Source organism: Cyprinodon tularosa, unplaced genomic scaffold (assembly GCF_016077235.1).
Source record: "Cyprinodon tularosa strain WSP-4 unplaced genomic scaffold, ASM1607723v1 ctg715, whole genome shotgun sequence".
In the NCBI taxonomy this organism is placed as follows: Eukaryota; Metazoa; Chordata; class Actinopteri; order Cyprinodontiformes; family Cyprinodontidae; genus Cyprinodon; species Cyprinodon tularosa.
In genome coordinates this window covers 276,852-290,781 of record NW_024039469.1, presented here as the reverse complement: position 1 = coordinate 290,781, position 13,930 = coordinate 276,852, and the positions used below count along the sequence as shown (strand labels likewise).

The 13,930-nt window shown below is 41.5% G+C and overlaps 1 protein-coding gene across 1 annotated transcript; it reads right to left on the bottom strand.

Annotated features, from left to right (window-relative positions):
* Positions 1–6,661: 6,661 nt before the first annotated feature.
* On the bottom strand, positions 6,662–13,003 carry thbd (thrombomodulin). The gene is made up of 2 exons (XM_038269006.1): positions 11,278–13,003; positions 6,662–8,544 (listed from the first exon to the last, which is right to left on the bottom strand). The coding sequence occupies exons 1-2, from the start codon at positions 12,823–12,825 to the stop codon at positions 6,871–6,873; spliced, it is 3,222 nt and encodes a 1,073-aa protein (XP_038124934.1). The 5' UTR covers positions 12,826–13,003; the 3' UTR covers positions 6,662–6,870.
* Positions 13,004–13,930: the final 927 nt, after the last annotated feature.

The following is a 13,930-nucleotide window of genomic DNA, read 5'->3' as shown; positions in this document are numbered from 1 at the left end:
GATAAAGGATCCAAAAATGCAGCACTGGAGACGTGAGCTGATGGTGACTAAAACACATTTAAAATCAATAATGGATTTAACAGGGGGACACCTGTCTGTTGTCCTTTTTCTGTCTGGAGGAACGATGACAAAAACAAACCGAAGGGAAGATTAAAGATAATCTGCAGTTGAGTCTAAGCCTTTAAAGATCAACTGGATGATAAATAAATTAACATTTAGACTTCTTTGAAAATATTCTCTAGTGCATTAAGTAGGCTTATTATTATTTGTCACAACCTCACCACTGTGGTCAGTTGCAGCATCATGTGGGGACGGCCATCTTTAAACCAGCTATGCTAGTTTAACACTTTAGTTTTAGTGCGTGACAGTTTATTTAAACCTTGATTTAATCTGAGTATGCGTTCCATTCAGGCTGGTTTATAATAAAGTATCTGCATAATAATAATAATAGTTACTGAAACAAGGAACATAAAGATGTTGTATTAATGTTGTTTGAAAGTCTTATCATTAAAATGTGTAATATTATATAAATATAATCCAATATGCATATGTGTGAGTAAACATTTTCTAATTCCTGAAATCTTAAATACGTCACTTTAGGGGCCGGGTTCTGGTTTGTTTTGGCTTTTTTTATTTTTTTTTTTTTTACAGGTGCACAAAATAAGGAAAAAAGAGGGAACAATTGTGTAACAGAGTTAGAAGAGTATTTTTACAACCTCGGTTTTAAGCTGAGACTACAGCTGACAACACACCTTATTTTCTCTTAGATTTCATTTGTTTATTTATTAATTTGCATAAACTTGTGAATAACAGTAGAGATTTAATAAAGAATAGTTTAAAACGATTTCGTTTTTTGAATGCTTACATATTTTTTCAAGCTTTACGTTTGTTTGGTGCACCATTTCAACTATGGAGGGAATTTTGTTCTAATGTTGTTACAAGTAAAAGACATTTTGAAAATGAGGGGAAAAAATGCAATCCATAAATTAAACTCTTAAAAACTTTTTTATCAAAAAAAATGTTTTGGTATTAATTTAGCTGCTTTCTCAGATTTACATTTTTCAGATAATTTTTTGTAATTTTTAAATTAAATTTTTAAAATTTCTTATTCATTTTTTACAGGTGTTATACTTTGAAATTCAAATTTTTTCCAGCTTGAGTTTTGAGTTTTACTAATTGCATCCTTTCCAAGTTGTGTTCTACAGATCATATTATCTTCTCTCCAAGCCCAGTTGCTCTTGATGTGCAAATTAACAATAAACTTTCCTTTTACAAAATGTTTTCTTTGCTTCACTCCATACTATGAAGAAGTGTTTAAAAATTACACACATTTCTTGACATAATTCTTAAATCTGGCTCATATAAAAATTAAAACTGTATAAAAGATTTTTTTCTTCAAATTTCAGCGTTTATTTTTTGTTTTAGTTTGTGTTGGTTTAAAGGTTAGACATTTGATCTTTAGTGGGAAATGATGCGGTTCCAGTCTGAGCGCTCACTCTGTTTTTACACTCCTTTTACTTTATATTTGTTTATGTTTTAAATTAAAGATTTTATTATTTGATGATGGTTAGGGTTTGTGTCATTCACATTTTAATCACTAGAGGGCGCTTTCATATCAGAGCACAGGGATCCTTAAACAGAACAGACTGAAAAAATAAAATAAAGTCATAATATGTGGTGGAAAATACATTCTGTATTACAGGGAGATGATCTGTGTTTTTGGTTAGAAAATTTTTTTTATAGACAAAGAGAATGAATAGAATTATTTATTGAGAATAATGTTTGACACTTTAAGAAAGTTCAAAATAAAAATGTCAATTTGTTCTTTATGATTTGAAGCGGCGTCACAAGCTTTAATTGAAATAAAATGTATTTTTATAGAGAATTTAATGTGTCTTTTTGCATTTTCAATTTTGTAAATTCCACTAATATGGTGCACCAGTAAATTAAGATTATAATAAATAATTTTTACATAAAACTAAGAATTGATTTTTTTCTTCCCCATTAATATAACATGTCGACACCCACAGGCTGATTTAGTGATTAGAATAGTTTTATAAACTGAGACTTAAAGTTTTGTCTTGATATAAAACAAACGTTTTTTCAGACTGTTTGTTAATGATTTACTTTTTTAGAAAATGCAACAAGCATCACTAGTCTCCCCTACTTCTAATCCGTAGGTACGCTCCAAATACGGTGCATAGGTTATCTGAGGGGATAAATTCAGGCTTAGAGATATTAGTTAAAGCTACTGGTAAAATAAAGGTTACTGTTAACTTGTTGCTGGAGACTGGGAAAACACCAGAGAAAAAACAGCACAGTTGTTTTCTAATATATTGGAAAAATGTAATTGACCAATGAAATGATTTCTTATTGTCAGTTTTGGTGGTTGAGCTTCAATAAAGACAAATGCCCTCTATTTAATCAGCTTGAAACGTTGGAACATGTTAGTTTATTGCATGAACATTTGGTTTGTCTGATCTAAACCGTCTCTGAGTAACAGAGTCAAATATCGAAGGAGTTGCAATGTTTGAGGTCTGCAACAGTGAACAGTGTTCAGAGCTGGGTAGTAAATAACAGAGCTAAGTAGTAACTAGCAGAGCTAGGTAATCCAGGTCCAGATAGTAAAAACCTTCCAACTATATACTCATCCAGCTCTGCAGAACAAAGTTGCATGATCAACAGATTATGAACAATAGGAAGGAAAACATGGCAGGGTTTTATTTTCTGGACCCTGATTAACAACCTCTGGTAACTAGTTACATTAACTTGTTTAAAAGTAACATACTTTTATGAGTAGTTTTACAGCATTTTTCGATTTTGTGTAAAAACAGGATAAACTATCACTACTCGTGAGTAAAATTCCTGGTTGCTCCGTGGATTGAGAATAACGTAGCTTCATGAAACAAGCTTGTTTTAAACAGGTAAATGTTTTGTTCTTGAGGTTTATTTTCCAACTGCTGGATGGAACCTATTCTAACATAATGTAACTAATGAATTTTAACATCATATAATTAAAAAAGTATTTTGAATAGTTCTTATTCCACCTGTTTTTTTTTATCTTAATCTCTTAATCTTTATTTAATCCTTTTTTCAACGTTACATCATTTCATAAAACAATAAACCAGCTGTTGTGATCATGGGTAGCAAGTAGACCCGTCACTCAGTACCTGAGTTGCCTTTCTATCAAATACTTTTTCACTTTTATTTGATGTTTTTTTTTAAAGGCTACTTCATACTTTTACTATAGTCAAAATCAGTGACGTGCGGTCAGGGGAGGCAGGTGAGGCAGTGCCTCACCAGCCATCATGGAAAGAAAGAAAATATATAATCATAAAGTAATTTAAATTGTTATATTCATCCGGTGGTTTGTACTAAAAAATATTCATTTTTCATGTAGCTTCACCAATTTCGATTTTTATTTGTTCAAAATCGCTGAATTTTCTTATTTTCCCATTCAAATGCTTGGAAGCGATGCCGGTGAGGCAGCAGCGAGCTCTGCCTCACCTTGGATTGCGCAACCCCTGGCTCTGCGCTGGCTGCAAAGCGGAGAGAGCATGTTGCTGTACGGCGTCAATAAAATGGTTTAAACAAATGTAATATGTGAACTTATTTCTAATAATTTGGCTTATGTATATAATGTACAGAGCTTTTTGTCACCAACTGTGTTTGTGTAACGTGTTTCGTGTAATGAGCGATTATAAACGGCAGAGAACAAGTTCGAGGTGAGGCAGGCAGTTCTCTTGCCTCATGGCAGGGGGTGCTCAAGAGACTGAAAACATAAGGCAGGAACAGGACGGATCAAGGAAGGCTTTCTTCCCTGGCAGTGATCTCCATTGAGACAGAGAGACTTTTAAAACTGAAGGAAGATAAGGAGGACTTCTATTCATTTATAAGTAAAGGTAAGACAGTAATAACATTTATTTTGTTTTGTTTTTTAAGGAAATGTGTGTTTTGTGAGCTACAGTTTGTATGTGTAAGGATGCAGAAGTGAAACATAACCTGTAAACTGCTGTCAATCTATGCATCTATTTGCAAATCTGATTCTGATGACGTCAGTGCCTCACCAGCTATGAACCTCACCGCACGTCACTGGTCAAAATATGATGGAGTATTGCTGTTCTTATTTAATTGGTTGTTTTAGCTACTCTACCTGTTTCAGTAGGCTACTTCCAAAAGATCATTACATGAAAAAATAAGGGGGCTTGTTGGTGGTTATTCTTGTTTAGACAGCATAAGAGAAGCATGACCTTAAGCAGACCATCCATCCATCCATCCATCCATCCATCCATCCATCCATCCATCCATCCATCCATCCATCCATCCATCCATCCATCCATCCATCCATCCATCCATCCATCCATCTTATCATATTTATGACGGGTTTGATGGACCTTTTTTAAGAAAAAAAACTTCTTCACATTGATGAAACATAATCGGTGGTGAAGCTGGACAGAAAGACAAGAACGCATCGGGACTAACAGGAAGGCTACTGGTTGGTCTTAATTAGGTGGAAGTTTAGGCACAGCTACAAAATACTGACTTATTAATTTTTTTAATGTAATGTATAAAGAAAAGGTGCATTCACAAGATGCACAACTTATTAACTACTATAAAATATTGACCATGTGGCCTGACAGAGAACGCCTCAGGCAATGGGTGATGACCAATGATGGCATCAGGTAGGAATAACTAATGTAGTGAGGTCAGAATAAACTAGACAACCAGAAAGGTTAACTTTTCTACTGACCACCTGTTCTCTATGTCCTTTTGGGAAAATATTTCAGGCAGACAGCAAGCAAGCACCACAGAGGAGAAGGTGGAACAGAGAGCTGTTTCTGTATACCCCTAAAAGTAGCTAGTTGGGCCCTGCTTCTACTAGTAATAGTAGTTACAAGGTTAACACTAAACAACAGAAGAGAATGCATTGGTTCTCTCTAAAATTTCCTCCTTCCTGCAACAGTCCAATAGCATGACTAGCTGTCATGACGAGCTGAACATGGATCTTTGATGACAAAAACATGAAAACTCATGAGTGTGATGTTGACGAGACTAAATAAAAATGTTAGCAGGGGGTCAGACATTTCAAATGCATCATTGTGCATCAAATGCATCATTGTGCATCAAATGCATCATTGTGCATCAAATGCATCATTGTGCATCAAATGCATCATTGTGCATCAAATGCATCATTGTGCATCAAATGCATCATTGTGCATCAAATGCATCATTGTGCATCAAATGCATCATTGTGCAGTATCAGCCAGCTGCTGCGTCCTGTTTGGTCACGCAGCACACCTGACGTGCAGCGGTGCTCATTCTGCATGACCACAGGTGGATCATGGCAGCAGAGATAGGGAAGAAAATATGGCGGAATAGTGCGGTACTGCACGCTCAACTCTGACAAACTCTGCTCTTGCTTGTGCAGAAATGTGTCTTTAAGCGTGCAAAGCTCCGACTGAGCTTTACGCTCCACACTGATGTTCGCGCTCAGAGGTATGGCTCTTCCTGCTCTCGCTATTTAATAAACTATATGGGGCTGATCTTCCTCAAGCATAAAAAAATCCTTTGTCTAACTATTATGATTTTATTTCTTTCAGCTCACAAGAGATGATAGTATACATTCTATAATTTCTACCAAAATGAATCCCTAAATTATATCCAAAGTAAATGTTTCTTAGCATAGCAGCTCCCAGGTAATAAGGTACATACATATTTGAATCTTTCTCTCTCATTGTTCTTGTTTCTATCTATTCAAATATGATGTAAATGTTTCCTTGTATTCACATTAAAACATTTTCTCTGTTTCCTTTGATTATAAACATTTTATTTAGCATATTCATTCAATTTATGTCTGATTTGCAATTATGTAGGTTCTCTCTGTATTTTTTTTTATATCAAAACCCTGTGAATTTAAATCTACTTTGACCCCTGAGCAGCGGTAACCAAGGGAGAAACTGAAGAAATAGTCAGAATTGCCAAAGTAGAAAGATAAATGTTTTTTGTTATTTGCTTTTTTTGGAGCAATTAAGATTTTATTGATCTGTGTGTAATAGATAATTTCTAATAGATCAGGAAGTGTTTGCTTTGCGATGAAAACCTTGTATGTTTAAAACCATTCCTTTATTGAACATTTTCTTAGCTTGTCTGTCTGCTATATTAACCAATATGATGTGTTGAAATAGATCTGCTATTTTCACAACTTTTGTGAGACACTTTTTAAAACTTTTATTAATTCATAAAAAAGTTTATTTGAATTCTTTAAATCAAAGAGGATTGTTGCACGGCAGCATTCTATACCCAGCTATTGTAATATCTAGGCTAGAGCTGTCAGTCTGGTAAAGAATCTGGTTGTTAATCGAAATTGTAAAGGTTAACTATTTTTTTTAAGTGCAACATAAAACTGACTAAAACTAGACTAAAACCTGAGTTTTAGTCGACTAAAACTAATAATAGTTTTCATCCTGAAGAATAAAACTGAAACTAAATGTCAGATGGCTGTCAAAAACAACTCTGTTGGCTTTAACTCTACATGCACACACATTCTAACTGTCAGAATAAGCTGGTAAAGATGGATGGATGAAAAATAGTTCCTTGCAATACCTATGATTTTCCAGCAGAGGGCGACAGTGACAGACTGACTGAAAAAGTCAAACCAGAATTCACTTCTTCAAGTTACATTTTAATAATCCGGTAAAAACTGTAAACAGTTCTTCTGTCACTTCATTACATAGTGGAGGGTGTATGGTACTGGGGTGGACATGGTAAACCTCATCATTTCTGCCCCTCCTGCCCCCAGGAGGACTGATTCTATAGAGTTCGGTTCTGAAGGTTCCCTCCATACATCCACAGGTCTCCTGGAAAGCGTCTCTACACCACCTTCTCTCCGTGGGTGTCACTCAGTCCGTGTAAACTGTGGGTTTCCTCCTCTTTCAGCCCACCCGCGGCGGCCCCCTCCTTCCCCCTGCGGATCAGCACCAACTGGGCCGCGAACACGGCCAGCACTATGAGGAACACGATGCCCACGATGATCCCCACCAGCCCGCCTGCTGACACCCTGGAGGGCCGCCGCGTGGGCTCAGGGTGTGGGGTGGTGGGTGGTGTTTGGGTGGAGGTGGTTGGTGACCCGTCTGTGACTTCATCATCGATTATTACGCACTGGTGTCCATCGATTAACGTGAACCCTGGAGCGCAGGAGCACACGTAGCCGCCATAGGTGTTCTTACAGCTTTGGGAGCAGAAAAAAAAGTCACATTCATCCATGTCTAAGCAGAAGGAGCCGTCTGCTCTCTCCTCCAACAGAAAGCCGTCGGGGCAGAAGCACTGGAACTGGCTGTTGGGGTCACACATGGCGGGACACTCCCCCTCCCCACAGTGCAGCCTGCATCTCCTCGGCTCATTTTCATCCTCTATGTATCCTTCATAGCAGGAGCAGAAATAACCACCAGGCGTGTTCACGCACGTCTGCTCGCACGGAGCGCTCACGCACTCATCCACATCCACGCACTGATCCGCCATCAGTTTATACCCCTGCTCGCAGACGCACTTGTAGCCCATCGGTGAGTTCAAGCACTTGAAGTTCTCCCCGGGACACTGCCGCTCATCCGCGCACTCGTCAAAGTCCACGCAGCTCCTGCCGTCCGCGGCCAGCTGCAGGCCGTGGCCGCAGCCGCACACATGCTGCGTTCCGTTCTGCAGGCAGGTCTGCTGGCAGCGCAGCGCCGCGCACGGGTGGTCCTCATCCCACGCCTGGCAGGTGACCCTGTTAATCGGGTCCACGATGAGCTGCGGCGGGCAGTAGCAGATGGGGGCGTTGTTTTGATCCACGGCGCATTTATGTTCGCAGCCTCCTTCCTTTATCTCGCAGCTCCAAGGCGCCGGCAGCCACTGCTGCCCGGAGCAGATATATTTGCTCTCTGATGGGAGACGGACTGCGATGCTTCCAGAAGGAAGAGTGGGGGACAGTATCTCCTCCACCTTGAACCCATCGGGGGTCCGGTAGCGCACGGACTCCTGCGTCTCATGAGGCAGACTGGTGCAGGGCTCAGTGAAGCCGTTCTCACAGAGGAAGCCTTCTGCCTGCTGCGCGCAGGGCGCCTGGCTCCATCTGAAGCGCTGCTCTCTGCTCACAGAGACGCAGCCGGCGGCCAAGCAGCTGCTGTCAGAACCCGGCAGCCAGTTGGTGAAGTCGCTCTCTGTGTCTTTGGTGACCCACTGGAAGCCCCGGAGTTCCTTTGAGGGGTCCGGGCAGCCGCTCAGGCGGTGCAGACCGATCCAGAAGCTTCCGCTGAAGTTTCCCAGCAGGACGGAGAGGACGTCGTTGGCCACAGAGGTGCGCACGGTCATCAGGTGGCTGCCCAGGGCTCTGCAGCGCTCCCGCGCTGAGCTGAAAGTGCTGGGATCCCGGAACAGGATGAAGCATGCATTCCCGATGCAGTAGCCGCTGCTGCGCTCTGCGCCTCCAGCTTCAGCCTGGAGGAAAAGCAGCAGCAACACGGACAGCCCCGCTGGAAGCACCATGTCTAAATATCTGCTGGTTCCGCTCTAAGCTCTTCAGCGATCCAAAAGATGTTCGGCCTGTTTGTTGACAGAACTATTTAGGTGGTATATATAAACCCCTGCCTCCATATTAGGGTCCAGCGGGAGGAAGGAAGACGCTCCGAGGACATGACAGCATGACTGCTGGGCTGCTCATTTCCCCTCAGCCGCACACTCACCACATCCAGGGTTTACGCACGGCTTTCACGCTCACGCAGAACCGGGGCTTTGACCCTTATATGTAGTAGCCCCTCCCAACAGACCCCCACTCTGCCTGCTTCTCAAGTATGGCAAGCCCTTGTGGAAATATTTAAAACCAGTAACCGCTCAGTAGTAAGACTAAAAACAACTAGATATTTGCTCACTAGTTGGACATTTTATATTTTTATTTATCCAGAAACAATCTTAGAGTTAATTTTTTTTGGTTTAAAGTTGCTAATATCTGTGACGATGACAACTAAACAATCATTAAGAGTGGTTCTTATATTGAGATCCTTTTTTGTGTGTTTTTCTTACTTTAAGAGCTGAACCATTCTATTTAATGGCAGCAAGGCCTCGGACGCATCATCCCCGTGTCTGTATATTTATTTGATTTTTGTTTGAAAATTCGCCAAACTAGAATGGCACCCAGGCTGGGTGATAAATAAACGAATCTTGAATCTTGACAGCTTGGAACATGAATGTCACCAGCGGTACCTGCTTTTGCCAGCAAGGAAACAGTTGGTGAATAGCTGCTAATTTTTTTTTTTTTTTTTTTTTTTTTTACTCCTGTCCAGATAGATGTTAATCAGTCTTAGAACACACAGAGCTTATTTGAGTGAGGAAACAGAACTGAGGGCTGATCTGAAGGATTCTGAGTGTTTACACCAACTGCTTGCCATACACCCAAAAACAAGCCTTTAATTTGTCCCATTATCGGTTTTTATTTTAGGGAATAAATTAAATGTGTACAAGGATTTTCTGAAAATAAAAATATCTGGATTTTATTTTTTCTTCATGTTTGTGTTAAATAGGACAAACCTTTAAAAAAATATATCTTGGTAGAATAAATTAAAGCCCAATGTGTTCAGACATGTTTGACTCATTGTTAGAGCATGTTCCAACTGCACATATATATATATATATATATATATATATATATATATATATATATATATATATATATATATATATATATATATATATATATATATATATATATATATATATGTATAGGCCTAGAAGGTGGTGTAGAGAGGCCCTGAATCAAGTTTTTTACTGGTTTTATTTCTCTATTCTTTGAAGACATTACTTCTTGTTTAGTACGTAACATTTCTATTTTTTCTGCCTTGTCCAGAGAAACAAAGATGCACAACCATAGACAACGTTTAAATATTTATTCCGTTTTTCTTGAATGATTCATATGCAATGTATAGTGAAAAAAACACAATATTTAACTCTGGAAAGGATTAGGCTCAATACATCTGCTTATAATAGGTAATAAAAACTCCAAGAAACCATTGACAAAAATCATAAGAAAGTCTGTGTCCTTTGGTGCAGAACACAGCAGGACTCTGAATCTTAATAATTCAGACGTAATACAGATGTCTCATGGATTACTGAGGAATTGGACGATTTTTTTCGTCGTCCAACTCATTTCTTTCTTGATTCCTTTTCTTTGCACATGAGCAGAAATAGTGTTTACCAATAGTAGAGAAAACAGCTTGCCATAAGCCTGTCAGACCAGATGACTGCAGCTGTAATATATGAAGTAGCAGCACAATGTTTACATTCAGGTGAAGCTGACCGGTGAGGATGAGCCTGTGGTACAGTAAAGTGATTATTAGCAGACTGCAGACACTGTTCATTCCTAACATCCACTGCTTCACAGCTCTTTGGTCACACAGAGTGAGTCTTTTTGCACAAAGCAGGCCGAAGCTGAATATAATAGAAACACACATATTCAACCCCTCAAGTCACCAGTCGGTTCTATTTACATGCATTATGCGCTCCTCTCCCAAAGATAAAAAAGCAGCCAATGTTTCTTGTTACATCCAGTGCTGAGCTTTAAAAAAAGCAAACATATTTTCACATTGAACATGATTTTGTCAGAGTTAAAACAGGTTGAACATAAAAAAAAAAAAAAAAAAAAAGCACTATAAGTGGAAAAAAATGGATGTTTGCAGGGTGGCCAATTCTGGAAAGTACCATTAGTTTGACTGTAGAGAGCTGCTTCTAGTTAAAAAACTGATCTGGCTGAAAATATTTCTTTCTTTTCTTTTTTTTTACATAACAACTAGTTTAATAAAAAAATCACTTAAAAAAACAAAAACAACAACTAAAAATGCTTTCTAATTTCCCTCATAAGGCATGTTTATTTCTCAGTGCGATATATAAAGTACATTTGGGGTTTTTTCTGTCTTCTAACACAGAAACCAGTGCTTCAGACTAAATCTTTATTACAACAGAGATGCAGCGATCTGTCCGCCACAGATTAGAACGGATCCATTTTTATTCCTTATGTATAAATGCATTAAATCTTAAACCTTTCTAAAACAAACAATGTCTGTTATGATGTCTTTTTTGGAGGGTTTGTAAAAATGTAAATTTATGGTTTACTTTTATTGTTTCCAAATATCTTAGACCCTCCAGCACAGCTGCTTTATTTTTATATTTGAGAAGAAAATCAAAAATAAATCAATTTTTTTTTTAAATCGGTCTATTTAAGCGGTATCGGCCTGATCGGTGCATCATTCAGACTCTCTGCGGCTCGTTTCTAACCTGCTTATCAAAGGATAAGCGCTTGTATGTCTCTGTTGTGACCTGCTGCAGGTAGAAGATGTCAATATCCGGGTGTTTTAGGGCGGTCAGGTCCAACGTCCTGCAGCGTGTCGCCGCGTATCTGACCACGCACAGCATCAGCCCCCCGCACAGCGCCAGGAACACGGTGATGCCCAGGACGCTGCCGGTCTTAATGTAAGAAGGCAGGGCGGCCGGCTGGAGGCTGATAGGGGTGGTTGATGGAGCGGGTGGAGGAGGAGGAGACCCAGATGCGTCCTCCTCATCCTCATCCTCCTCGGTGTGATTCACCCGGACACACTTCTCCTTCTGCAGGGTGTAGCCCTTCCTGCACACACACCTGAAGCCGCCGAACAGATTCTCGCAGTCGTGATCGCAGAGCCTCTGAGCCTCGCATTCATCAAAGTCGTGGCAGGTGGCTGCTCCCTCTGAGCGGTCCAGGATGAAGCCTTCTGGGCAGAAGCACGGCGTGTCCTTACTCTCCTGCTTCGGGTTGGGATGACAGATCGCAGGGCATGTTTTCTGATTGCAAACCTGCTCGCACTTGGTGGGGTCATTGGGGGACACCCTGTACCCCTCTCTGCACTTGCATCGGTACACCCCGCTGATCTTCGCGCAGTCCATATGCTCGCATAATCTGCAGATGGAGATGTTAACGCAGGCGCCCTCCTCCATCGCAAAGCCCTCCGCGCAATCGCACTCGTACCCGCCATCCAGGTTTACGCACACCTTACCCTCAGCCAGGCACGCGTTCTCCTCGTCCGCGCACTCATCCACGTCCACGCAGCTTTTCCCGTCCGCTGCAGGCCTGTAACCCTCGGAGCAGCGCCGGATCTCGGACGGGGAGCTGCTACCCGGCTCAGATGTGTTCGTGCAGGAGAAGCTGTTGTGATGGAGGGATTGCGCGGCTGGACACGTACAGGTGTGGTTAAATTGATCGCAGCTGTGATCACAGCCACCCTGCAGAACCTCGCAGCGCCACGGAGCCTGCATCCAGTTGGTCACACAGAGATACTTGCAGTCCGGGAACTGAGCGCCGGGCCGAGCCGCCAGGGCCAGGGTCCCAGGGGGAAAGGTCTCCGAATCTGCAAATTCGAAGCCTGCAGGTGAGCGGTAGGTCACCGAGGTGTTCCCACTGTCCCGAACGACGCCGCATACGTCAGAGGAGCCGAAGGTGCAGAAGAAGCCGTCCAGGATGTCCCCACAGTGCTCCGGTCGAACCTTGAATCCGGGCCCACTCCCCGCAGAAACAGCGGTGCAGTTTGGGCCACCCTGCAGCCAGAACACCCCTGTGAATCCTCTCAATAGACGCTCAAACATGCTCGTCTCTACAGAAGTGCTGGATTGGACCAGCTTTCCGTTTTGCCCCTCGCAGGCTTCCTGCGCAGCTTTAGGGTCCAGAGACCCCTGGAAGCAGCAGAGATTCCCGGAGCAACGAGCGCGCTGCAAGGCGGCCGCTTCCTGCAGCAGAAGAGCGGAGAAAAACAGGCCCAGAGACACAGGAGCCATGGTGGAGAGCAGCTGGATTCCAGTTAAAACCTCCGCTTGTATCGAGGAAAATGATCGAAGATCTGAAGCTGAAACAGGCTCACCATTGCTCCCATTTATACCGCATGCCGCGCAGTGTTTGTTCTTTCAGGACCGGGCAGAGGGAGGAATTTCCGTTTGGCCAGAGAGTGCAGCCTTGCAGACTGTTCAACGCCCATCCAGCCTTATCTTAAAAAAAAAAGGGTCTCCAATCAAAAGACACACACGTGCGCACGAATCTTTAATTAGATGACAAATGATTTAAATCCCAAGAGCACCCCCCCCCCCCCCTTCACCACATCCCAGAGGAACAGTCTCTTCTGTGTCATAGGAGGAGAAATTTTCCTGAAATCCCAGATGGTTGCTCAGAAATATCATCCTTTAATCCAAATTAATGGGGAACCTGTGATTCAGTCTTTAGGTCAACTGGAGGCCAAGTGACTTTCAATCTGATTAGAAGGATAAAAGGTGAATAAACAAACTACGTTTAAGGTTTCAGCTGAATAAACATTTATTTACCATAAATATCTATAAACCATCCATTCATTTTATAATTCAATTCAAATCAGCTTATTTATGTAGTGCAGATTCAAATTACACGTCATCTCAAGGCACTTTACAGTTCACCAGATCATACAGTCAAATTTATTCAAAGTTTTCTATCAAAGTCATTGTCTCAAAGGCAATCCCTCACACTAAGCATGCTTGTAGCGACAGTGGAGAGGAAAAACTCCCTTTTAGCAAAAAGAAACCTCCAGCAGAACCAGAATCAGTGTGAGCGGCCATCTGCTGAGGTCGACTGGGGTTCAAGGAGACAGAAGCAGAGACACAAAAAGAAACTGTAAAAGGCGGCCCCTTCCAGGAAGACAAGCTCCAAGCCAGCTCCCATGCCAGAGGACGAAGAGAGCACATCAAGCCAGTCACAGTCAGAGAAACAGGACTACACTGGAAAACAGGCCAATCTCCAGCATCTATAAACAAAAGTGTTGATTTTAGCAGCACAGATGAGGTTTCAAAATAAGAAGCCAGTTTCCCCCTGATCTGTGCTGCTTTCAAACACCTGTTGCTGCTCATTGTCAGTCAGATG